The sequence below is a fragment of the Bos javanicus genome, chromosome 12, assembly GCF_032452875.1.
Source record: "Bos javanicus breed banteng chromosome 12, ARS-OSU_banteng_1.0, whole genome shotgun sequence".
NCBI classification, from domain to species: Eukaryota; Metazoa; Chordata; class Mammalia; order Artiodactyla; family Bovidae; genus Bos; species Bos javanicus.
In genome coordinates, this window is record NC_083879.1 from 85,708,038 (window position 1) to 85,735,119 (window position 27,082).

At 43.4% G+C, this 27,082-nt stretch overlaps 1 protein-coding gene and 1 long non-coding RNA gene across 3 annotated transcripts in view; one reads left to right on the forward strand and one right to left on the reverse strand.

Moving 5' to 3' along the window:
* Positions 1–1,062: 1,062 nt before the first annotated feature.
* ANKRD10 (ankyrin repeat domain 10) overlaps positions 1,063–27,082 on the reverse strand; it is a 31,986-nt gene continuing 5,966 nt past the window's right edge. The window contains exons 3-6 of one of the 2 annotated variants that reach the window (XM_061435384.1): positions 24,404–24,495; positions 13,369–13,604; positions 5,787–5,876; positions 1,063–2,617 (exon numbers count right to left, since the gene is read on the reverse strand). In XM_061435384.1, the coding sequence (XP_061291368.1) occupies positions 2,151–2,617; positions 5,787–5,876; positions 13,369–13,604; positions 24,404–24,495 (885 nt within the window). In that variant the 3' untranslated portion in view covers positions 1,063–2,150. Of the gene's footprint in view, positions 2,618–3,278; positions 3,391–5,786; positions 5,877–13,368; positions 13,605–24,403; positions 24,496–27,082 lie in introns of both variants that reach the window. The other variant, XM_061435385.1, reaches the window with a different exon arrangement.
* LOC133258615 (uncharacterized) lies at positions 6,485–13,456 on the forward strand. The gene is made up of 2 exons (XR_009740102.1): positions 6,485–7,353; positions 7,482–13,456. It is a non-coding gene; the product is annotated as an uncharacterized LOC133258615 (long non-coding RNA).

Consider the following 27,082-nt stretch of genomic DNA (forward strand, 5'->3'; position numbering starts at 1 on the left):
ACATTAAAAAAAAAAAGTATTAATGAGTTTTTTAAATTAAAAAAGTATTGAGTTTTCTTCTTAAAAGTCCTAATTTTAAAAATTCTTCCCCTTCTATATTATTCTGAACCCAATTCTAGGCAAAATAGGAGTTCAGTGTAAGAATTTCAGTGTCATGACTTTGAACCACAATGTATCAACCACCCAGGGAAGCCTGGAGGCTGCTCAAGCAGAGCTTCTAGGAAGCATTCTCGCCCCCAAGAAACAGTCCAATTCTGTCCAATTCCAGGACAAACCAGATGTCCTGATCTTTAGCAGATTCTAGCAGGTTCCGTCAATGCTTTCTAGTAACTGTCACTAACAGTTCACCGTGAAGCCTTTGAGATTCAAGATACAGCTCATACAGGGGATGAGGGAACGAATGGCACCAGGTTTCCCCTCTCCTGGAACTCGGCCTCTGGCGACTTCGGGATCAGTCCCTTAGAACAGCTTCCGAGGTCAGCGGGGTTCGGGCGTGATGACAGGTGCCTGCACGGGAAGTGGCAGTGACAAGGCCTGTGTCCTGGGTTCTGCCTCAGCACAGAGTAACTTCTGTGATGCTCCAAACAGCGGCCTGGGGGTTCCATAATGTACAGAGAGTACTGAACGTTTTAAATGACGCACTGGGCAGGCCAGAATGGCTATTGTTTAAACTTGTTAACTAAGATTTATGCATTTAAAAGGCTTCCGTGTATTAATATGTGCTGGCTCAAAGAAGCTGAGGAAGCGACGGCTGTGGTTCTTTATGAAGATAAGCGTACAGGCAAGTACTGTCAGCTGACAGCAATTCCTAACACCCCCTCACCCTCCTCCCAAGAGAGACCCCGCACCTCCCGAGAGAAACCCCGTGCCTCCCGAGAGAGACCCAATGTGCCCGTAAGCCGAAAGCAGGTGAACAAACCGGAGGTGCTAACAAGTGCTCCGTGGGAGTGCTCCACGGGCAATCAGAAGAGGGAATCACTGTTCACAGCAGAAAGCAAGGCAACAGTTCCTGCCACAGCGCCCCCGCCCCCACATGGGGGCAAGCACAACCAGAAACACAGCGCGTGTGAGAGGTTTTTATTCAATCTGTAAAGGACAGTTTAAAAACAAAATGTTAGTAACACTCGGAGGACACTGGTTTTGTTCATCTGACACATCTTCTATCTTCACAGATTTTTTATTACAAAAATCAGAAAAGTAAAAATTCAGGACAATAGTCGCACAGTGGAACCACTAGTTGCCTAAACAAAAGCTAATTTCTATAAAACCATAAACTTAATGAAGCTTTATTAAGAGAGATTCAAAATTCTGTTAACTGGATACACGTAGTGGTATATATTTTAAAGCAGAACACCCCAAGAAACAAAAGCAAGGAAAAAAGAAAGTACAGGTCGCAAGAGTCAGTTAAATGTGTTGACCTGACAGTCCCTACAAGGAGTAACTTCCACTGCATACAGAGGAAACCGTTATCTGTGGTAAAAATCCTCAAGCCCGAGTAGGAAATGCGGGTAAAAACACATCAGGTCGGCAGTCAGGCCCAGGCCGCACGGGCTGTCGGTGAAACCAGGGCAGCGAGCGCCAGCATTCCAGGAGGCGCCGCGGTGTTCTCAGACCACTGTGTGTACAGGTTAGACCCTCACCACGCGGCAGGCAGTGAAGCTTCCATGAAAAAGGCTCTGAAAAAGACAAACGCTCTTTTCTTCATACAAATCACTGCAAGAAATCTGTGTAAGGCTGTACCTTGCATAGGGAGATAGCTGTCTTCTGTCAAAAATTCTACAGAGAGGAGGAAAAGCAAGTTCTTCAAAATGATGCCCACGTGCCAAGAGGCGGGTTTACCAGGCACCTCACTTACTGTCTCCGATTCTTCATTAGATAAAATTTAATTCGACAGAAGAGAAAATGGCAATTTACGGTGACATTATTCAAAAGAGAATATCGAGATTGGCAGCAGAAAACGCAGGTTCTAAAAGCGCGTCCGGAAAGAGGCCCCCCGTCCCACGGAGACAGCCGCGCGCTGAGTAAGCCCCGCCTGCACTCGCACCAGGACTTGAGGAGGCCGGCCACTTGGAGCGCGCTTTTCCAGAAAGCTAAAGCACGAGACGCCGCACGGGCGTGGCGCTCCTTCGGGGCGGCGGAGGCCCGCGGCCCTACGAGCCGTGGGACAGGTGCATGGCGCCCAGCACGGCGCTGTGGTAGCCCTGCTCCGCCTTCACGGAGCTGGCATGCTCCAGCGCGCTGCTGAGCTCGGGGATGCTCTCGGCCGTGTCCCCAAAGCCGTGGTAGTGTCCGTACTGCAGGCTCTCCTCTGCCCAGGAGGGCCTGCTGGCCACGCAGCTGCTCGGGCTCCCGTTGAGGTGCAGAGAGCCGCATGTCTCCGGGCTGACTTGGGTGCTCCTTTCCGGCTCCTCAGTCCCGTTAACGCCGGGGGAGCCCTGGCTGCTCGGGAAAGGCAGCCCTGGAACTAGGCCAGTGCCGACTCCATTAAGTCCTGCCGAGCACTGGCCACTCCTGCTCTCCATCCCACAGGGCTGGGCCGTGGAGGGGAAGTCCAAGTGTCCATTGGCGACACATCCGTTTGTCAGTGTATTCGATACGGAGCTACTGTTTTTCATATCTGCATTAAGAAATACACCTGTCACCAAAATTCAGAACCAGAAGGGAGGAGAGACTATAAAACGCTTCCTTGCTGCTACCATTTTACAGGATTTATTTAGCTTCTTTTCTTTACACAAACCAGTTTCTTTTGCAAGGCAAAAAACTGTGCGTAAGTGATTTAAAAATAAAACATTACCAGTTGCATTTGCCCGGTAAGGGCAAAGGGCAAGAAAGGAAACACTTAAGAAATTTCACTAGTGTAGGGGAGCCAAATTAAAAAAACTTCAGCTGACAAATATGCCACGTGCAAAATACCAATAGCATTGAACTGCTCTCAGTTTAAGACTAGGTTTGGAGAACAGTTTTAAAAATCATGACCCTCGAAAAAGTCCGTCAGAAATGAACGTTTAAGTGTTCCCAACAAAGGGTTAAAAAACAGAAAACTTCAAGCTTTTTTTTTTTTTAAAAGAAAAGCAACTGATGAAGCGTGTGAATGAAGGAAGCTCCCAGGGTGACGCTGACAGCGTCCCCGGAGGCAGGCCCCTCACCGCGCCTCCTCCAAGGCGGGGAGCCCGCACGGGGCGGCAGCGAGGCTGTGGTTCCTTAGCAACACCTGGATCACACAGCATTTCTGCAAGATGCCACAGAGCAGCACGGGCAGGCCGCAGAAGACCACGAACCCCAAGATCCCATGCGCGCAGTCCTGAGCCACGAGCACGTCCTGAAGTGTCCTCTGGGTTCAGCAGTTACAGGGACTACGGTGTCCAAGGGTCCACTGTCAAAACCCATAATCTGCATATACAGACATCCGTTAGGAGGGGATGTCTTATGGGAAAAAACGTCAGTCACAAAACATTTGGCCACACGGGAACAGGCAATGACAAGTATTTTTCTGTATAACGAAACTTGAGGACCAATACACGTTCACAGGAATTCACACAACAGTACAGAAACAATCTAAGGTCATGACTTGCTCGATGATGTTAAACTTTACCCCAATGTCCTGCACTATTAAAGCAAGGCACGACATTAAAGCATGACTCTGTCACCTTCAGAGTGAGGACACATTCCTGCGTGTCCCCTGGCCCTATCACAGCCCCACACCACGACCCCCGCCCAGATGTGCACTCAGATACGGGTTTCTGTGTGTCCCCAAGTTTTCCTGATGATGGAAAATCGTGGCTCATTCAATGAGCAAAACACCTAACCGTGCCACTAGTTCTCAACTTCCTCACAGTTTAAGAGAGTTTAAGAGCTTCTATAAATTCTTCAGAGGACTGTGGATTATTTCTTCTCAAATTAAATGACAGCTTTTCTAGTTAAACTCAAGGCTGGAGAACAAGTGTTTCAAGAACTAAACATGAGGTAGAATTAAAAATAACACAAGCTATTCCCAGAGAAACATTTATTTTTTTCAAAAACCAGAAGCTTTCCCTGGGTAATAAAACTCATGGGTAGTATGGTGACCTTAACAGTTAGTAAGACAACCATGATACTACTAACAAAGATGGAGATTACATTTTCAGGGGACTGGGCCTCGGAAACCCGGCTTGATTAGACTGTACTTTTCCGTTTAATGTTCACTGCGTGTGCGCGGTCCTTCTCTGGTGCCCAGTTAGAGTAAATGTGTTCCATTATGCAACCTCAAGCCAAGGTGAGCGGAACCTCACAGCCTTACGGAACATCTAGTAAAACCTAGCGTGAAAACAGCAAGCGTCCCGGAGACGGGCTGAGGCTGTCGGTGCCTGGCCAAACCTGCCTGCCGACGCCCTCCGCTGCCGCTGGCCCGGGACCGCAAACTCTGCTCCAGTCTGCCTTCCAGGACTCGCCCCGCCCCCTCCGCTGTGTCCACCCACTGCGGGTCACCTCTAGCGATCTAATACATTTTGTTTGCTGAAAGAGTGTTATAACTGAAATGATGAAAAACACGGGGAACGCTCACTTGACACCCGTCACATGGGATGCGCTGAGCTTAAATAGTGGGCTATTCAATGTCAGGTTCAAGTGCGGCATTAAATTTACTTGAAAACCCAGGGAAATAAAATGTCTGAAGATCAAAGAGTGATGACTTCTATCTTTTTAAAAGCATGTACCAATGCCATTTTTTTTTTTTTAAGCTGGCTCTCAGTTTTGTTATTTATCTTTAGCCAGGATTTTAAAATGTATTTTCCAATGAGAACTTCCCTTGGAAAATCTATCCACTTCATTTAATTACCCGGCAAAATGGTGACTCTACCCATAACAATTCTGTAGCTTCTAGAAAGATGCACACACTTTCATTATATGAACAAAGATGATTTTTTCATGTACCCCTGGGAAACAAGAATTTCGCATACAGACATAATAATAAAACTTAAAAAAGAAACAGTATCTATTTCCAAATACATTAAAACATTAAGAGAATGGCTAAAACGTTTTCATGCTCACCTAAATAAAAGGATAGAAAAAGGCATTAACTAAATGGCTAAATGTTTACTCTAAATACTAACAGAAACAGAGCCCTTACCTTTTAAAAACCAAAAGTGACTACCAACTGTTTTAATATACTAAAAATTTTAGTGAAAAAGGTGTTTTGTGCTGACACGGTTCTCAGCATTTTAGTAGATTCAGAGTCAATGTCACACAAACCAAAGCGCCCAGGAGGGTTGAGTGGAGGACTCCACACGGCCCTGACAGGTTACAAGTCAAAACCACGACACCTGCTAGCTCTCAGTGCCTACAGCCAGCCACTCCTTTCGCTGTTTATCCCTTTGAAACTACCAGCAAGAGTAATGTAACAAACGTTTGATAAACTCACCCCAAGGTCCTGTATCAGAAAATGAAAAACGGTAAACCTCATTAAAATCAAACAAGGCACATTAAGCAAAAGCCTCGAATCAAAATAGAAAGATTGCACTTATATTTTTCATATCCATAAAATGCACCAGAACACTGAATTCTTATATCTACAAACTTGTCCAAATCATAGTATGACATTCTTTAAAACGCGGGACAAAGTGCAAAAACTGTCAGCGCCAACTCATGTTAGAAATAACACGCATACTGGTTCCTGCAACGACAGGGGGTCTGCATTGCCGAAACAGTATAGATTTCTATCTCTTTGGGTCCAACGGAACCGCCCTCCGGCAGTTTGGTGTCTTCGACCGTTGGACCGCGGCTGCGGCTAACGGGAACCTGTCCGCCCCCACCTGTGGCGAGCTCTCTGTCCACGTGCATCTTGTCGGGGTCGTCTTCCACCTCACCACTCGCGAGCGGCATGGACTCATCCAGACTGTGGGCTGCACAGAAAACAGACATGTTTAGGTTCCTTGCACCCAAGACAGATGCGCCTCACTCTTTGTCATCAGAGCACTGGATGCTCCCAAACTGCCAAACAGCTTAATAATCTATGGATTACCAATGACCTTGGCACACGACCAAGAAATTTACTTTCCCACAATAGAGAATAATTCCTGAAATGTGCAGCTTTGATGAAGTCATGGCAATTCAGACACCTACTCAAGATTTACTTGCTGGCGTAAATTCTCATTTAAGGCTGGTATTTGGGCAACATAAAGCAGTTACGTAACTCGAAGACATTTATTTCTAAATACTTCTAAAGATTCAGGATGGTCTGTTACACCCCCAAATGTTCCTTCAGTTGTTTTTCATAAAGAAATGATAATTCTTGAGTAACATAAAAACCATTATAATGATCCTCAAATTTAAAAATCAGTGATTTCATTAATAGAAAATAAATTCCAAGATCAAGACAAGCTCGTCGGATACGGGCTGAGAGCAGCTCTGGCCCTGTGCCCCAAGATGTGGCGCAGCTGGAAACGCCCAGTAAGCTTCTGGGCTCCAGGACGGCAGGACTGAAGCTACGCATGCGCCTCAGGGCACGCCCACGCTCGCATTGTGGAGCACGGCCGGTGCGCACACCTGGTACCCCTTCCGGCGGGGCTCACACACTGCAGAAACACCTCCTGCTAGCCCTGGGGCCCCTACTTCTCAGGAGCAGCCACTGCCACGCTGCGCATAGCTATCCAGTCTTAAGCAGCAGGCATTGTTACGACACCGGATCTGAAGGATCACTCGCACGTCTTGCCAATATTCATTTACCACTAAACGAACACATCCCAACAACGAAATTCAAAAGGATCCTTAAAGCTGAGCAACAACTCCCTGAATGACCACCAAGAGCTCACCCACTACCCAGCTCCCCACTGCTGCCTGAGCGGGGCTCCTTTTCCATCACAAACACCGTAATTAACTACCATCCCTATAAACACACTTTTGCATACACTTCTGCTTCTCCACCAGGATAAACTAGAATGGTTTCTGGGTCACACGATATATACAACAAGTAAGTAACAAGTTTCAGTGCTATTTCTTTCAAACAAACATTTAAAAACACAAAGACTTGAACTCTGCAGCTGCAACTACTTCTGGAGGCACATGAATTGTTTTCAATATCGGAATGAACATATCAGTTTCAGAGTATCCCCAAACTGTTAAGTTTTAGATGAAAAAGTCTTAAGAGAAACACAAATTCAATGATCAGTATGCAGAACAGACAGAATGGTGTGACGCGTGCTGTTAAGAGATAGCAGAAATCTGCATAGACACGAGGCCATGAACACCTAGAAATAGAAGTGCTTTGAAACCAGAGGCAACCAACGGAGGACTTCAGTGGTTTTCAAAGCTTTTCTTAATCCTCCACAAGCCCCACTGAGGTCACTGATAGGCTAGGTTCCAGCTTCACCATCAAACAAGGTACTTCAAAGAAATCAGTGGTAAACAGGCCATCTTTTCTTAAAAAAAAGGGGGGGGGGGTGGTTGGGGGATGGAAGTTCAGGTACCAGGAGACAAAACCCTCCCAACCTCTGATTCTGTTTCTGCAGTGACGCAGGACCCACGTCTGACAAGCCAGACCAGGCAGTTGACTGAGAAGCAGAGCGGGCCTATTGGGCAAAGCCACAAACAGCCTCAAACGAAAGCGGATACAGCACAGACAGCCTGACGTGGCCATCCTTCCGACGCCTGGCTTTGTTCTGGAGTTCAGGGCCAGTGCTCCTCGGGGAAAGGGGCATCTAGGTTACAGCTGCAACTTCAGATCTCTGAAAGCAGGTTTTAAAAAGAACAACGGACAGGTATGACATGAGGACCCCCTCTTCCCCAAAAGGGCACAACAGAGCAGCTTCACAAAAGCAGGTCAACCGTCTCTTCACTCCCCAAGCCCAGCGCCCGGAGTGTCCCATCAGTGAATGAAGCCCACACTCTAGCTAGAAAGGGCACAGGTACAGAAAGCAAGCAGCACCATTAAGAACAGGTAATCAAGACTGGCAACAAAATGAAGCAGGACAAGAGAGCAGACCTGCCACTAGGGGGCCGGAAGAGCTGGTGGCGAAGGGAGCCAGAGGACATTCAAAGGAAAAGTGCTGTAGACAGGAGCAAGACCCAGTGCGGCTTTGCAGCAGAAGCTGACCCCTAACTAGAGACCCACGCGGTGCGCCAGCAGCGCTCCTCCCAAGGCTCTCCTTTCGGGTGCATCTTTTGTTAACGCGGTTTCTCACCAGCAGAGCGGGAAAAACATGTACAAATGAGACAAACTAAAGGCTTTCAGATTTTAAGAAACTCTTTACTAAACGCGGGAGGCATATGCTAACGTGGACAGCCTAGAATTACCTTTCTCCGTAGACACTCTGTGAGGCGTTTTCCCCATGCAGGATCTATCTGCCAGGATTTGCAACCACTTGCCTGCTAACCTAGCTGCCTAGAACCCCTGGTAATGTATCTTATACCAACGTTTCCATGTTTTTCTTCCCAGCACCTGGAATTAGGAAGGGCTCAGACAGCTCCATGGGAGCACAGAGGGTGTCACCACTTACCTTTTAAAACTGCATTAAAAGCCATGACATTAAAACCAGCCTTGCAGAACTGTAAGAACACGGATCTGGACTTGACTCCCATCTCCCACACATCACTATCACTATCACGATCACCAAGGCAACTACCACAACGCCCCACGCTGCGTCTGAGAAAGGTGGCTTGTAGACATTTCAGAAAAAAGACTTTCTTCCAAAATGTTTGATTCTATTTGTTTTAGAAAAGAAGTATTTCCCTATCTTCCTACTCCGGTTAAAAGGAAAAATGATGAGACACTTGTTAAGTGTCCGTATCTTTTGACTTCCAAAGCAGTTATCTGCTGACATGACTCCGGTACACGCCAGACAAAGCGTACTCATGGCAGAACATCACCCAGGACTGCCTCAGAATAAACCGTTTCTTCGCCCAGAGGCAGAGTCAGGACCAGGTGTGACCACTGCCCAGAAGCCTCCTGTTCTTGACGTTGGGGCTGAAAGAAGCTCCATTTGGGAAGGTGCCCTGGGGCAGCATAGAAACCTGCCCCTGAATTTTCATATAAACCAGAGAGCTGAATAAAACTAAAGCCAGGTACCAGTGTGGATCTAAAACTACAAAACGATTCCTGATGAAGGACATAAGAAAACAGCAGGGAACCCTTCCTTAGCTTTTAAAGACAGGGGTCTGCAGCACTACAGAAATGGTTGCCACCAAGCAGCTTCCCTTTGTGCGGGCTGGTCAGCTTGGGCAGACGTGCCCGAACTATGCCGTGCAGGTCCCTGATCCTGATGCAGAACCTGTACACAAGACTGATTGCCAGGCACACTTACAGAGGTACCTAGGGCTTATGAAAAACACCTCATCAGGATTCTTTCACTTTAAAGGCAGTGAACTCTCTTAATGGGCAAAACCCAACCTACACAGTCCTGTACTTGAAGATCTTAAGTGCTTTACTTAGTTCACGGGGTGTCCTCCCCTACACACCACCAGCCGAGCAAGCACTGCTGGGCACTTCCATGCATGGAGCCCAGTGAAGCTGGGGTCAGGGTAGCGACCTACTGCCCTCTGTGCCTCTTCAAGGGAAGACCTAAGAGCCGACCCGTAACCAAGGTCACTCCCAACGTTCTGGCCTTCCCGCTGGTGAAACCCCATTCCCCAAGAAAGGAATGGCTTCTCTCCATTACTAACTAGAACTGTTCTCTTCTCCTCACAGCACATTTTACTCAGATCACCCTCTAAAGGAAAAGTCCTATTAGAACCTGAACAGTACAAAAGGCGGGGAGGAAGGTGGTTCTACCAGTAACCTCTCCTGGGACTCCCACCACAGCCCCACAGCAGACGGGGGCGGGGGGAGTTTAAGAGGGCAGGTGAACGGAGGGGCTAACTACAGAGTGACAGCTGCGGAAACACTAACGAGGGATCTGGGGTTTTGTTAATAGGTGGTGGAGGGGAAGGTGCACGTGGCACAGAGGAGCCGACAAAGCGTGCCAGGAAGGACCTGCTCCTGGCCGACGCGCGCCTCAGCCACCACGTGCGCGGAGGCCAGACGGGCCTGTGAGCTCTGCCGAGCTCAAGACTAACCCAAAAATGACTCTGGTCTTAAACGTAATTCAGTCAGACGATTCATATGTATATATATATAATGCTATGCCTTTGGAGAGTAAAACCATCTTTTGTTAACTGGAATACAAACATTTGGTCAAATTTTTAAAAGCAAACAGCCATTTGCTGCAAATAGGAGGGAACACTAAGCAGCGTCAAGGTTCAAGTCTCTCGTGTATGTCAGATACACGGACCTCAACTAGAGGGAACCACGTTACAAATCTGGTTTCTGGAGGAGGAAGCAGCAGCCCACTCCAGTGTTCCCGCCTGGGAAGTCTCAGACAGAGGAGCCTGGTGGGCCAGTCCACGGGCTGCAGAGTTGGACAGAACTTAGTGACTGAGCATGATCACTCAGCAATCTCCAGTCACATCCCCTCCTTTCTCCTTGTCTTTTTAAGCCTGGTCATCCACGAACAATTAAGAACAGAAGGTGGAGATTCTTTGTTATTTCATCCTGAGGAATGTGGGCTGAGCAACTTCCTATGACTCATTTTAAGCAAAGTCAAACTGTATTTTTCCTAAAAGGTGTTTTTAAATACCTAACATGTTATACATGACATGCTAAGCTCAGTAGTATACTTATTTGATTAAAACAAAAACCATGAAGTCAACTTAACATCTGAGATTAATCTGGTACCACCACAGCCTCCTGGGGATGGCAACTGTTCACCCAGATAAAACGAGGTTCCCAGGTCAGCCTGTTGCTCACACCGCCTCTCCCCGTCAAGGCTCTGGAGCCGCGCCTGAAACTACTCAAGATTAAAAACAAGATGAAGCTTCTCTCGTGGGCGGGAGTGGCATTTTTCTCTATCCCGGATCATCGATAATTTGGACCAGTTTCCAAGGAATACACTTGTGAACAATTGTACTGTTGCTCCTATAAGCTAGAATGCTAACAGCCCTAACACAGATTTTATTCAACAGCTGCAGCTGAAGTCCTGAGGCCCACCTGTCATTCTACCCCGAGCAGATGGTTGGTCAATGTGGAAGGGAAAAAAACCCCCAAACCTAGTTATTATGAACTGATATTTCCTTGCATTGTCCTAAATGAACCAAATCTCCCACACTGGGGAAAATATTACCCTGAAATACTTTTCATCAGTATCAATCTTGGATTTCAACTCACCCTCCTGAACAGGGTGCATGCTGACCCTGGTGTGAACGACTGCATCGAAGACATCCTAAAGTACCCACGTCTGCTGGACAACTTGCTTTCAAAGGATAGTTTGTATTTGGGCCATACAAATCAATGATCAGTGCCTTAAGTTCTTTTACATCATATGGTTTTCAAAGGAAAAACCACTCCAATTACTTTAAAATATTTAAAAACCATTTTTTAAGAGAGAGATCCTACTCTCTATGGATTGCAAGAGGCAAACTTTCACAATCGTGACACCAAACTGAAGAGTCAATGTCACAGGACACCATCCGTCTTTTAAGAGTTGGCTCAGCCAGAAAAATCTCTGCAATTAATAGCTTTTGGGTATATTCCACACTAAAAACATCAGTATGTCTAATTTATTAAATTCTAGGAATACAGAACAGACTAAACTTATTGATAAAGTCCAAGCTGTGTAGCCAAGATACTTCAGGCATGTTTTTAAAAAAGGTAACCAAAGATTTAACGCCCAGCCTTAGGTGTGTGTATCACCTGTGAACTCAAACGCCAGGTTCCAACCTCATTTTCTTAACTGGCTTCCTTGAGCTGACTGCTAGGAATGGGGCACTTAGGGAAAGTTGTACCTTGAGCTGAATGTGCAGAACTTTAATCTCTTAACTCAGCTGACCAAGATGAATCTTTGTCTGGAAGAGGAAAATAAAATCCCCAAACACCTGCATAATTCTTCAAACCCAATTTGTGCAGCGACAGGGCCTAGGGTGCAAATTCTTAAGTTTCCAGGAACCCTTGGAAAGGCTCTTCCAGACACATCAATAAGGAGATACTGGCCAATTAAACTGAAATTGAAACCTGAAGAGGCCAGTTTAAAACTCTTTAGGTACATTTGAATCTTCACTGAACGTTAAGTGACATCTCTTTAAAAAAGCTAAGCAGAATTTAAGATTTATCCTGTATGCTAACACAACAGGGACACGCATGATCCCTGTACCAGGACACAGTGAAACCAGCACCACCACCCCAAAATACTAACCAGGCAGGAAACAGAACGGGGATTAGTTTCTGAAGTTTACACATACCTTCATGTTCTGGGTATGACTTTTACAACATCTTTCTAAGGATTAGGCCCGTAATTTATACAAGTTACGAATTTTAGAAACTATTAAGTCCATACATTCATTTCTACAGAAAAGTTGCGTAATCACAACTTTTCACAGCGACCAATATCTTAAATGTTGTGAAGGAGAGAATTCACTTTTTACTGACTCTGGGAGAAATGCTTTTGTCTGGATATGTGCCAGTTACATTAAAGAGGCACAGCGCTGGGAGGATCAGGCTGACACATCGAATTTAAAGACAGGAGCCACTCCGGTTTTCTCAGACTATACTTGAACAGTTTCTTTTTTTTAAAAACCAAAGGGCATGATTTTGTATTTATCCTTGGCAAATCTTATCTGAGCACATAATTTCAGTGTGATTACTTTCACTGTCACCTCTAAACTTCCCTTTCCATGTAAGTTTGCTGAACATTCCTGCCAAGCTACTAACGTCTTCTGATTATATTAATTTTCTCCCCCTAAATGAAAGGGACACCTCAAAGAGTGACTAGCTGACTGTTTATTTACACGTCCTGAAACCATCTAGAGATAAAAAGCTGGAAGGACGTGAGAACCAGAACACTTACCTTGGAGACGCGACCCCTCAGTGTGGAGGCGGCACACCAGGCCCCGCTGCGGCACACACCCCCCACACCCAGGTGTGCAGACCAGCTGAGGCCACGTAGCAGTGCAAACACCCACCTTCCCCGATGTGAAACTGTATTTTACATCAGACCAACAATTGTTCTAAGTCCAGGAAAATTCACAGCAAGAAAAAATGAGGCACAGGGGCAGATTTTTTTAATAGTTATATTTCAAGCAGGTACAACAAACGGGAAGACTCTAATTCACGGCAGGTAAACCTGGGTGTGCAGAGTTACATACACACATTTACGCTTGGGCTGAACTGCCCTCGCACATCCTCCCCTCTCGTTAAATGGCCAATCTTCCAAGAAGCAACACAGGAAAGCCTCCTCCATCACTGCACCAGAGTCCTCAGGGCACAGCACCCTTAGTGAGGGAGCCGTCTCCGAGGCGCGCTCAGCCGTAAGAAGAACACACGTTAGAGAAGAAACAGGCCTGCCTGCCCCACCCACAAAGCGGTCTCACCTGCGGGTCGAGCTTTCTTCACGCCAAAGGGTTCCGAATCTTCCAGGCATCTCTTGCGGTTTGTTCCCACACTAACGTGACTAGGAAATACACTCGGATGGCCTCCGTTTAAGGTGCCATTGTGACCGAAACGAGTCAGATGACAATTCTGGAGGTTCAAGAGAAACTGGGTACACTCTTGGAAACCCTGGGTTTGAGCAATGTCTGCTGCCGTCAGGCCACTGGCATTTTTCAGGCTGTACGACACAAAAACACTGAATTACACCCCATTAGCACGTTCATCTGGTCTCTGCTCCTGCTGCACTGACTAACTATCTGAAGGTGATATGAAAGAGCATACAGATTTACAGCAAGTCTTTATTAAAGAAGGAGCTGCTCTTCTATCTCTGTAACTAACTTCTCTCTTACGCACATTTGATTACTAAACAAGATTTGGGAGATAGTAATTTAAAAATCAACATACTAAACTTAAAAAAATAAAAGGCATCTTCCTATTTAACGTCTCAAAATCATTTTTTATGTTAGTCTGAAGAATGAAAATTTATGCTAACTTCAGACTTAACCTGAAACTGAATTCTATATTATCTGCACTTAATAATCCATTCCTTTAGCTCCAGTAAAATCATAACAAACAAACATTTACTGAATTGTCCATGGCATTCATAACAACTGACTTCCTAAAAGCAAAGACAAATGGCTTAATGACAAGCCAGAATTTGTGCTGACATGTGACACCATAAGTGGAAGTTTAGACGGATGCCCTGAAACTGATTCATCGTCAGCCTGGAGATCTGAGAAGCTGAGTTTTTTGAGATTTTGATATTTTGGCCATAGGAAAACTTGTAGGAGTTTAGATTTTGGCATTTGAAAGCATGTGAGTGCATGTCTTCTTCTAATACTGTCCTAGGAGCTATCCCTGAGGCCGAGTCCTACTACCAAGAAGAATCAACATCACTCTGTAGTTAATCCCACTGACAAGTACAGGACCGATGTCTCTGCACCAGCTAAGATTCAGACTAGTCAGGAGGGGTGGCAGAGTATAAATGAAGGCTCTGAGTAAGATGGATAGGAAAGAACCCGTTGAGATTGTACGTCTTAATTAGGAAACAATAAAAATGGAGGGAACAAAAGCAACTCCACGATGAAGTTCCCCTGGAAGACAGGAAAATACACCGCTCTGTGTGATGAATCTGTAACAGAGCAAACCAAGCAGTCGCTGCAGGCTGATGCAGTCAAACTGGAGAAGTGCCGAGGAGCCCAGGCAGCGCCCCACACCTCACGGCAGACTGCTCAGCTCTGACCAGACATAGGCCTCGCCTTGTCCCGAAAGAACAATGCACAGCCCCGGACACTTGTCTCCTAGATGAACACGTTAATGGGGGAATAACTGTTTCAGAGAGAAAACTACAGAATCAGGGACAAATAGGGATCTTCCACTTTAAAGATACCATAGCCCTGTATTCCTAGTTCCAGCCATAATACTCAGGACAGTCAAAATTCAGAAATGAAACATCCACACACGTTTGACAATCACTAGATATGTTTCCATGTTTAAAAGCACGAGAAAAAGAAATGATTTATACAGTTTGAAGAAAGGAAAAAGCCCAAACTCAATTTGGTCAGATATAAATGAGACAAGACTCTAGAATCCCCCTAACCAACGATATTTTCTTAAAAATAAAAGGCATTGTGTGTAGGACTACTGGGAACTAAAACTGACATTTACCCTGTGGCTATGATTTCTGATAAATATTATTCTAAAATTTCATAGTGTTTTAATTTTGACATAAATTAAAGAAAGGAAATACCAAAGTTTTGGCAAAGTTAATTACATTAATTATGTGCATATAAAATAATCATATACTTGAGATTTAGTATCAGCATGCTATACAAATTTAATATTAAGTACCTTTAAGACTGGGTAATTTTTTTAAAGGGTGTATTTCCTTTTCAGAAGATACCAGGAGTGAATGGTCCAGAAAGGTCCTCTATGAAGAACGTGAACAGAGGAAGGGGCCACAATTAAAAAAAAAATTAAATCAACACAATCTGAAAAGATGAAGACCTAGAATAAGCAGTTTATAAAATGATTTCTATGGATATGACTATGAACTCGCTCGCCAAAATCAGATGTAGAAATGAGGAACTGTTGCTTGACATGAGGACACATAAGCTGTCAGTGGAAATCACTCCTCTAGTGGACGATAAAATAAAGAACAGCACAGACTTTTAAAATGCCATTTACACCAGAAATGCCAGTTCACCGAGGAAAGCTGAGATGCTCAGGGAGCAGGCCAACTTTTTAAAGTCATTGAAAGCAAAGCTGTCCAAATTACATTCAGTTCCTTTGCTCTTAAGCAGCCTGAGACTGAGTTTACTGTTCTTCCACGGAAATACAAGGAAACATAACAAGTAAGGCCGGCATCCAGAGACCACCGAGACTGTCTGTGTCCCAGGGGGCAAATCCGAGAGAACACAGGCAGGGGCTCCCGCCACCACAGGGGTCCGACACAAACACGTCACTCAGCTTGGCTGGAGCCCAGCAAATTTCCAGGTGGGGTGACGCAGCGCCTTCACAACTCCAAAGAACAGTCGCCAGAGTCAACTCACGCTATGTGCCCCATGTGTGGACCAAGAAAGAGCAATCATAAGCCAAGCTGAACTTCAACTGGCTCCTCAAGTAACTCTGGGGGGTCGAAGAGTGACCCAAAAGGGAGTCCCAAACATTCCAGAAGACATACGGACAGACGCCAGCATCTGGGACACACGGTAGCTGCGGAAGAACTGCTGGACCGTAATGTAAGCACCATCTTTGGAGTATTATTAGAAATGGGACATGCACTATCTCTCCTCCACTTCTGGTGAAACTACAGCAGACTTCCAACTATGTGATTCTCGGTTACTAAGGGCTGAGTGCAAAATCCAGTTTGATGGAGCTGGCGCTCCCCTAAAGCAGACGGTCTGTGAACGCCTGGCCCTGGTGCAGGACGGCAGGCCTCCCTTCCCCTCCCCGGCTCCCAGCGCCTTCCTCCCGCGCCCACACTCACGCCTTTCTCCACCTAGTGTAACACGCTCCTCTGCTCTGCTCACATTTAGATCCTGCTCTACTGGCCGTGCAATCGTACGGGGCACAAGAAGTGGGTGGGAAGGCGTGGATGGGACCACCAATTCCGGGGGCAGGCACTTTTCCTGGAAAGGGCTAGACAGCAAGGATCCATCCTCTCGTTGCCGCCCGAAGCTGCCTTAGATGATATGTGAGGATTACAGTGCTCGCTGTGTTCTAATAAACCTTCAGCTACAGCCACTGGAATCTGACTTTCATATATTTTTACATATTGTGAAATGAAACATGATTCCTTTGATTTTTCACTCAACCATTTAAAAAATGTAAAAATCATTCTTAGTTTATGGGCCATACGAAACAAACAACGGGTTGGACTAGTTGAGTAACATTTACCCAGTAGATGATATTAGTAAACAGTCTTCTACTTTTTAAAAGTTGGTTGAGGTACAGCTGATTTACAACGTTAACGTCTGTTGTACAGCAAAGTGACTCCGTTATGTATGCCTTTTTTTTCCATATTCTCTTCCATCATGGTTTGTCATGATGAAGTTACGATGCTGCAGCTCCTTCTGCTGCAGCGGGACCCTGTTCATCCATCTTGTATGTAAGAGTTTACACCTGCCAACCTGCAACTCCCAATCCTTGCCTTCCCCACCCCTCTTACCCTGGCAACGGGTCTGTTCTCTCTGTGAATCTGCGTCTGTTCTGTAGATAAGTTCATATGTGTCCTATTTTGGATTCCACACACAAGTGATATCATATGATATTTGTCCTTCTCTGACTAGACCGCTAACCCTTAATAAGAGATGTCTACTGGTTCCTGAAAAATGTCTCTCTGGTAATTTTGCATACTATTCAATTCAAACAAAATCGAACTTTTTTAAAGGCTGCCCAATCTGTTAAACCACAAAATGTCAAATACCAAGAAAAATATCTGAAGGTAAACTTCAGAAGAATGTAAAAATAAAAGACTCTGAGAGAGCAGGCAGAAGTAATACAATCATTCCTATTTCATTTGAGTGTTTTCAATTGAAAGTTCAAAGTGTCTCACAACTGAATCAGGCAATGTACTTAAAGTGAAGAAGGCGAAACTGCCTTTATAGGTCTGAATCCTCAAACCACCTCTTAATACTTCCTAAGTAGAGGGTTTTCAAATGTACTCCACAGAGGCTGAAAATCATGCTGGCTTTTTGGTAAAGACTAGAATAAATAATAATTAAGTAGTGTAGTTCCCAAGACACTTTAACAAAACAGGCTCAGGTCTTTAAATTCATTTTTTAATATACACTTTCTTGAGCATGTTTCAATTTTGACATTTTAAGAGTTGAAACAGTTACCCTGGTTACAATGTATCATCAATTTATTATGCCTTCAAATTCTAGTGTTCCAAGTGTAAGCAGATTTTAAACCTAGTGATTTTGCTAAAAATCCAGTGGGAGCTGGGCACATGAATGTGACTTAGGATTTACAGGCTCTATGATAATTTTACATTCGAATGTGGCCTCTCGTTGTTACAGTACTTTTTAAACAGTCAGGCCTTGACTCTTCAATCCTGAGGTATTCACTACACTTCCTGCTGACCACACCTACCAACCCCATGAGAGACTGCTGAAGACAAAGTCTGGACTGCAGTCGGCAAACACCAGTCCAAAGGGAAATTCACAGTATCTGGTAGATACTGTGTAAAATTACTCTCAGGAACTGTGCTCTGCATGAAAACGGGGTAGTAATGTAAGTGTACACGTTATTTTCAGATTAAATCATTAAACATACACACCAGTTTAATGTTTTTGGTTGTTGTACTTGGGCAAACAGACTGAACCTGATCTAAGATTTCCCGCTGCCCATTTCTGAAAGCAAAAAGCCACATATGGGATGTGCTTCAAATTCTACTTTACCTCTCTGGCCCCCTCTGGCATCCATCTGAAAAGTCTTGGAAAATGGGCAGAGATTTTAAAAAATCAGACATCAGTCAACCTGGGTGCTCAAATTGGGTCTACTCTGTGAAAGTTGTAAAACTGACTTTCTTTAAAAGCTGACATGATCAGATTTGGAGGCTAGTAAAATCATTTGCTACAATTCATTATGAAAGCCATGACGACTGTCCCGTGTCGACAGACTTGGTTCCTGTAACTTCCACTGAGGCTACACAGTCATTCTACCCATTTCCCCCCAATAGTTCCTAGTGTTCTTTCAAAACTGGAATAGGAAAACATGGGAAGACAAAGAACAGTATCTGCTGTGAATTATTCTACTGAATAATTGGCAAAATAAATCAAACTTTTTATACTCCACTGTATTTTCTGTAATAAAATTCTGAATGGTTTATTACAACTTATTATACCTAACAATATATCCCCAAAGAACTTTAGAACAAAGCTCCGCTCTGCTGCCAGCTGATCCCCATCTATTTTCCACTTACAGTGTCACAACATCAGAATATGAGAAGCGTTCCAATAGTTTTCTTTTTTTTAAAAATTTGAAAAACCACGGATCCAGAAGTTTCTGAAGTATATTTAGAGTCTGAGTTGTCACATCACCTTCAGGATGTTTTCTTTTTAGTTAATGCCATGTGACAATGAAAGATAACCACAATTTTTATCTAAATAATATTTCTGTTAAAATTCTGATCTCAACTTAACTATTGTTAGTTTACAAATAAAAAGGTAGATATCATAAATTAGGGTAAGCAAAGCATGCAAATCTAAAGAATCTATATCTGAATTCCTAGATTAGCATTAAAACCAATCACCGCAACAAATACCTCAACAGTATGCCTCGAGTGGAGAAGGGAAGCCATACTGAGCATTCAATGCCACAACGGTAAGGGTTCGGAGAAGCACCTGTGGCAGTTTCAGCAGTTTCTATATGGAATGCTCCCCCTTTCTAGGATTACTTGAAAAAATCAAGTCAATTCGAATTACGTAGCTGTAAAACATTGACATGTGTAGTTTTTACAGATTCAGAATCTTCTATGTGATTTAAAACGGGCAATGGTTCATAAACAGGAAACTTAAATAATAAGGGATCACATATTTGCAGGCAACATTTTGATTGAAAATACATACACATACACGAGGTGCAGAAGCACAGCTATCGGGCGCAGCCACTGCCGCGTGGCCACCGTGCCAAGGGCTGCCACTCTGAGACACTGCCTTCCGTTACTTCTAGTAACGTTTAGCATGAAGCCAATTTAATCATGTCAGTATTTCAACAAAAGTTTAACAGTATGGACTAAAAACCATTAACTCACGATTCTGGTTACTTTAAAATTTGGTATGCTGTATCTCAAATACATTAGTAACTATTCCTAGATGGAAATAAGCAAATACATGGAATCATTAAAAAAAAAAAAAAGATAAAACATTACTAAACGCCCATTTGTACAGACAAAACATTACAAACATCTAAAATGTCTTCAATAAAAGAAAAACATGTGTATTTTTAACCCTTTGGTATCCAAACTCTTAAATAAGTAATTATGAAAACATTCTTAAATATATTTTTCAGGTAACAATAGGAAGAAAGTATTTTTTAAAGTTTCTACTTGAATAAATTTGGTGCCAAGTTTTCATTTCAAGTTCAACACTACTGGGGGTAGTTTTAATTTGCAACTGAACCCCAACTATGTCTACATACATTAAAACACAACAGCATCATTCAAAGAGTCTGACAAAATAGTTAACAGGCTCCCACTATAATTTGGCAAAGGAAAAGACATCTGAATTTAGAAATCATTGGTTTTATTTGAAAGCACTATTTATAAAAGCGGTGATTAAACAAATATTAAAACGTGGGTACTATTCAGGCTGCTATGACAAGTCTAGAGCGCCCCAGGCCCCCCACTGCCTGCTCCTTCCCAGCAAGCAGATCCCAGCAGCTGCCTTGGAGTGATCCCTCCACCTGCCTGCAGTCGCTTAATAAAGGAAACCAGAATCAGGAAACCCAGTCTGCTGCAGTGACAAGGCCAGAATGGAACACACAGGATCCCAAGATCAGAAACGACTACTCACTTCCCCTACATTTCAGATTTGCACTATTACTCTGAAGGGCAAATGGGTGAACAAATGAAAAGAAGTTTCAAGCTTCAAATGTGAACAAATGTCTAATAGAGTAAATATGGATTACATTTTGCCACGGGCAAATGTGCAACCAGCTTTCGACACTAACATCAAATATGCTCGTCACGTGATTTGCCCCAGTGAAAATTCTGCTTCTAGACGGGGCTCTATGGGTCAGCAAATAAAGGTGGGTCATAAACCTGGACCAAACTAAACCAACTCCATTTCAGTTATGCATTCTTAGAAGTTCAGCAAAATACTTTTTTTGCAACACTGAAAAATCTATTAAGACCCCATGTTAAGACTTCTGTTAACTTTAATCACCTGTGTCCATTTTCTATATCAGGCAAGAAAGATTTTTTCAGAGTCAATCACTGAACTTGCCTATTTAAGGCCATGGATGCGTCTCTCCCTATTGATGATCATAACTAACTTTCTCTTGGGATCAAAATAATTAAGTTAAAATACATGTAGCTTATTGGAAGATCTATCCAGTCACCACAGAACCAATGGCTTTTATGAAATACTCTTATAGAAAGCTGTGGGACTCTGTCACAATTAAACACTGGCACCTGTACAAAGTGATATTAAAATAGACTAGCAAACTGGCCTTTGATGCAAGCAATTCTGAATCTCTAAATCTCACTAAACCCATTTTTCTCTTCTGAGGCATTAAAAAAATCGACTTTTATAGATTGATAAGGAAACATTCTCCATTATCTCTCAAGACAATAAAAATATTAAAAATCAATCAGTGTCAAAGTACTAAAGTAAAGCTAATTCAAGGGTAGAAAACCGTAGTTTACAAAGCTGGTAGTGATAGGTCTTAATCATCAGCAGACAGCAAATTTTCAAGAGTCTTTCTTGGAAATCCCATTAAGACTTAATTTTATATTGTTAGTTGAATTGATTGAAGAATCAACTTTCCCATGATATGATTTGCCCTTCTTCCAATCAAACAAGCAGCATTCAAACTGCGACTGCAAAGAACTGAACTGTCGCACAAGCAAAGGTCAAGATGCTGACAGTTTAACTTGATGCAAACTTCATCCTTGAGAAAAAGAGTGAGAAGCATCTGCAGCGGTCTGGATCATTTAAAGCATACACACTCACACTGTAATCTGGCCGCAGAACCGCCACCGTCCTGTTGGTTCTTAGTTTTGGATGAAACAGTGGCAGACACCAACAACAGTCATATAAGCAGAAACAAAGCCTTACGTGAAAAAGAAAACTTGGCACCAAAACTCAAGATGTAAAATAAGAGAAGAAAAAGAAACTCCATCGACATACTCACGTGTGGTGCCAGCACGTGCGCCACGGCGCACGGCAGCGGCGTGCGTTACCTTAGGGACGCGGCCTACATTGACAAGTAGGGTATGTAACAAACCGCTCTAGCCACGGTCGCCTGGCCCGCAGGCCCTCACCATTATCTACCCCATGACCAAAAAAGCAGCAACTTCAGATTTTGGCCACTTTATGTAGCAGATATATAAAAAGCAAAGTAGGAGTTAATAACAAAATTATTAATTACCACCAAGTGTGATAAAACACTGATACAAGACAGCTCTTAATCTAGTCACAGAAAAAGGAAAAATTTCCACTACTCCATTAACAGCATGTAATATTAACACTCCAGTTCAATCTGAACTGGGGAAAAAAAATTAGTAACTTTAAGTAAGGTAATTTTGTGCCCCTTGATGCTCTTAAAACAAAAAGGCACTGGTCAGGGCTGCACCTTACCATATGGGCAGCCTAACAGAAAACAAAAGACCTAAGTATATCATAATTTGGGGGGGAATTAAAGTATTATTTGTTGGTAGACTAAAAGTATTAAACTATAAAAATGTGCAGAACAGATATTAAAAAGCAATTTACAATTTGGCTTACTGGCAACATTGACATTTTGTCTGTGTGTTAAAACTGAATAACCACACGTACAACAGCGATTAATAATGACCACTGGGCTCTACCTCCAGGCCAAAGACTTACAATTTTAAACGCTGCGTTTGGCAGGTGGCTCAGGCTAAGTATTTGTTCTAAAAACTATGTGAAAGTTCAGACCAGGGAAATCGCCATGTGCAGGGTCCCAAGGGAGGGGCTTATACTGAGAATGAAAAGCAAGCTGGCACTCAGGCCATGCTCAGTCACACTTGGTGGGAAAGAGACACTCGAGGGTCCTGTAACAAGGACAGAATTGTAAATAAAATGATCTCATTTAAAAAAGACACCTATTAAAAAAAGGACATAGCAAAAGAAAGATATTTACTGGTTCAAAGGATTAAGCTGTCCATTAAAGTGAATAAAACATCTTAGTAATAAAACGCTCAGGACCAATTATTGTTTAGAAAAATAAGTCATCAAGAAGATCAACTTCTGATTATTCATTATTTTAATAAATGACAATTAAGGAATTTAATCGATTATTTTATGACTCTGTATTTCATAATCAAAGCTTCTGTTATTAAAATTAAAGATCAGAGTTTTAAACCTAAAAACAGCAAAGAAAATGGCATCTATAACTTTGCTTTAAAGCAATGCATGGAGAATCGTCTCAGTGCTTTTTAAAACTATGTAATATATTCATTAGTGAATCATCAATTGTTTTTACATTACCTTAAGTTATAACTACACATGAAGTCACAAGGCTCCCTGCAATGTAACAGGTAATACAGGTCATAGTTATAACACTAAATGGCTATACAAGTAAATGATTCAAGCCCATACCAATGTCCAGTCTTAACAATATAACACTTCCTGAAACAGAAGCTAAGATACGAAGAGTCTAATGATAGCCCTTGGTATTAGACAGGCCTTACATTAATGTATATGGTTCTGCTGTCCAGGATCTATTTTCAATATTTATTATAATACAGAGTCAAAACAATGAAGTGGAAACCAAAGGGTTAAACTAAGTTTTGTGGGTTTTTCCCCAAAGTCTAAATTTTCACATTTCCAATTAGAATCAAGTGATTTGTAATTAATTTTTCTGAAATATTCAATACACTCGGTAAAACAAGAAAGCTGATATTATCACAGTTATTTTGGTTATTACAGCTCTATAGCTTACACTCAACATTTAAGGGTGAAAACCGCATCCATTTTGTTAATGCTGTGAACTGCAGAAGAAAAATTTTTATAATAAATCTTTAAGAGAAAGTTAATACAAATAAATTTAATACTAAAATAAATGTATAATGCCATGTCTAGCTAATGATTTGCATACACAATCACATTTTAAAATTAATACACTTAAATGCTAATATTGTTCAATGAAGCTCTAAATAAGCCAGTTGATGTAACCTGGGCTAAGACAAGGATATTCTAAAATTATGACATCAGTATCAAAAACTCAGAATGAGTTTGAAGTCTATTGTATACAGTTCCATTTTCCATGGAATTATAAAATCGTTAAAAATCATAGGTTTTAAAACATAAGATGTTCTCATATCTAATAAAAGATAAGGAAATAAAAATTTAGAAAAGCTAACTGTCTGCAAGATATTTTGAGCCAGAGAGGCCTGAAAAGATAATGTAATCCAATTCAAGGCACTCATTTTGAAACTAAAACTTGGCAAAATTTGAAGACTCGCCCACAGTGACACAGCTAGGTGGTGGCAAAGTCAACAATGCCAGGCTCCAAACTTAACGGGTTAACTGTCATCTCCACCCTAATTCACTTGCTCACTCTCATGGCAAGAATTCCAAGGCTGCTGTGGTCAAGGCCCCTTCTGCTGGTGGTCAACTTAACCCACACAACCACCTGCTTACTGCCGCCAACCGATCTAAAAAGCAAAACTGTATTACTAATGTTAAAAACAAAGCTTAGAACTTGTGCTTGCTCTAAACCTGTCTCTAAACACAGCACCCCTGACTACATCTTCCGTTGGCAGGAATAAATGAAGACGCTTACTCGACTTGAGCCCCGTTAGCCACCAGGGCACTAATGCAGTCCAGGCTCCCAGAGCGAGCCGCCTTGTGAATAGGAGTCTCGCCCTCACAGTCCTGAAACGACAAAAATGATACACAACAGTGAAAACATTCATATCCACATTCCAGAGTCATTAATGAAGGCCGTGGACCATCTCAGCGCTCTTTGAAACAGAGTAAGGTAAGCCAAATTTAAAGCAAAACACAAAAAAAATGTAGATGAAAGAGAACAGAAGAGCAGACCAAGGAAGGAGCACACTCTCCTGGATTCTCAGGGCGAAAACAGAACCACCAAGGGGCCTTGGCAGCAATGACAGCATGTGTACTGTAGGCGCAATTGAGAAATAATTCTTATGGTGAATCACTGTGCAAATGAATATACAACGCAAGATCACTGTCCTCACACAAAACTAGTAACCCAGGCTAACATCCAAGGCCTGGTCTAGTGTACCCATGTTTATCTGCACCTCCCACAGGGACACCCTGAGGCCACACATCATCTCAGGCACAGCCAGTGCCCCCACTGCCCCGGATGTTTTAACCTGAGTGTGAATCAGGACTATGCTTTAGACGAGACTGCTGAGATAAAGCAGAGAAGGCGATGGCGCCCCACTCCAGTACTCTTGCCTGGAAAATCCCATGGACGGAGGAGCCTAGTGGGCTGCAGTCCATGGAGTCGCTGGGAGTCAGACACGACTGAGCGACTTCACTTTCACTTTTCACTTGCACGCACTGGAGAAGGAAATGGCAACCTACTCCAGCATTCTTGCCTGGAGCATCCCAGGGACGGGGGGAATCTGGTGGGCTGCCGTCTATGGGGTCGCACAGGGTCGGACACGACTGAATCGACTTAGCAGCAGCAGCAACAGCTGAGATAAATGGTCGAGAAAAAATAGAGAACAGAGAGTCAGACACAGGCAGCTCTGCACAGTTTAGGCTGTTTGTGACAGGCAGCTGTGTTTAAGGACCTTCAGAAAGGCTGCTTAGAACCTTTCCTTCAGAGGAGAAGGAAATGGCAACCCAGTGCAGTATTCTTACCTAGAGAATCCCGTGGACAGAGGAGCCTGGAAGGCTGCTGTCCACAGGGTCACACAGAGTTGGACATGACTGAAGCGACTTAGCAAGCATGCATGCATTGGAGAAGGAAATGGCAACCTACTCCAGTATTCTTGCCTGGAGAATCCCAGGGACGGGGGAGCCTGGTGGGCTGCCGTTTATGGGGTCGCAAAGTCGGACATGACTGAAGTGACTTAGCAGCAGCAGCAGCCCCTTCAGAAAACAACGTTGAAGGAGGCAGAGGCAGTGAGTGATTCAGGGAGATGACTCTGAAGAATAATACAGTCATTAAAGAAAAGGATTACTCTACACTGTATGAAAGGACCAAAACAATCTGAAATACAATTTCATTCACAGACGCGGGGGTAAAATAAAAGGTCAAGAAAGAGCGAGCAAGAGAAGCTGCTTCTGTTAGAACAACCGATTTAGGACTTTCTGCTTCAGAAATGCCAACAGTCCTTGAATCAATCATATCCCATCATCACTGAATGGGAACTTGGTGCATAAGACTACACACAGCTACGGGAAAAGACAGGAAGCAGGAGTGAGGCAACTGCGCATGCGCACAGCACTGGGGACCATTAGCTCACAGGGGAGACTGAGGTGAGGGCTGCATAGAGAGAGCGGCAGAGCACTGCACGAAACAACACAATGGGAAAGACTCAACTGCTTACTGGAGCGAAAAGCACGTATAAAGCTCACAAGCAATGTAAAATTCCCAACAGGATAGTCCCATCTTTGAAGAAAGAAACAGAAAATCATGAGTCTATACAGTAAACTATCTGGTAAAGTCAGACTTACGACAACTACAAAAACCTACCCCCTATTCTCTGAAAGGGAAGGGAGGGGAGAGGCACGTACTAAGGACACGCAGAAAGGAGGCAACAAGCACCCATGTGCATCGCCAGGAAGAGCAGAACCAAGACTCAGATGACACTCTGCCAAATAACAGAGACTAAAGAACACAAAGCGGACTTTTAAAAACTATCTTTAGTACAAGAAAAGGTTTTCTATATTGTTTCAAGAAGACGGTGAGATAGCAACAGAAGGCAGAGAAGAGAGCAGAGCCACCCTGCTCCTACTTCGTGGTGTGCGAGGAGACCATTTCAGCTGGGAAGGGCAGAATGAACACTATTTAAAGAAAACTGCAACCAACGGAATGAGAGGCAAGAGCCATTTCATGGTTGCTCACATCTCAAGTTCAGGCCAGTCATATTTCAAAAATACCAAACGGCTTGTAACATGATTCTAGAACTACTGCTGGCAGACTCTGAGTCATAAAAGACAGAGGGAGCCGCGCCAGAGACCCGAGGCGGACAAGCCACCTTGAATCTTAATTAAAAAAAAAAAAAAAAACATTTCTAATCTAGTTATAAGAAACTAAAGGCAGTATCAAACACCAGCACCATTCTAGAAGGGGTATTAAAGACAGGACTTATGGACTACAAAAATAAACCACTTAAAAATGAACTCCACTTCCTCTTTGGGTCATCTCAGAGCACTGAGCCTCGAGACAGCACATCCAGGCTTCAGTGACCACTCATGCCAACCTCAGTGATGGCAGCAAAAGTCTCCATTACACTTGAGGAAAATGAGCTCAGAAAGG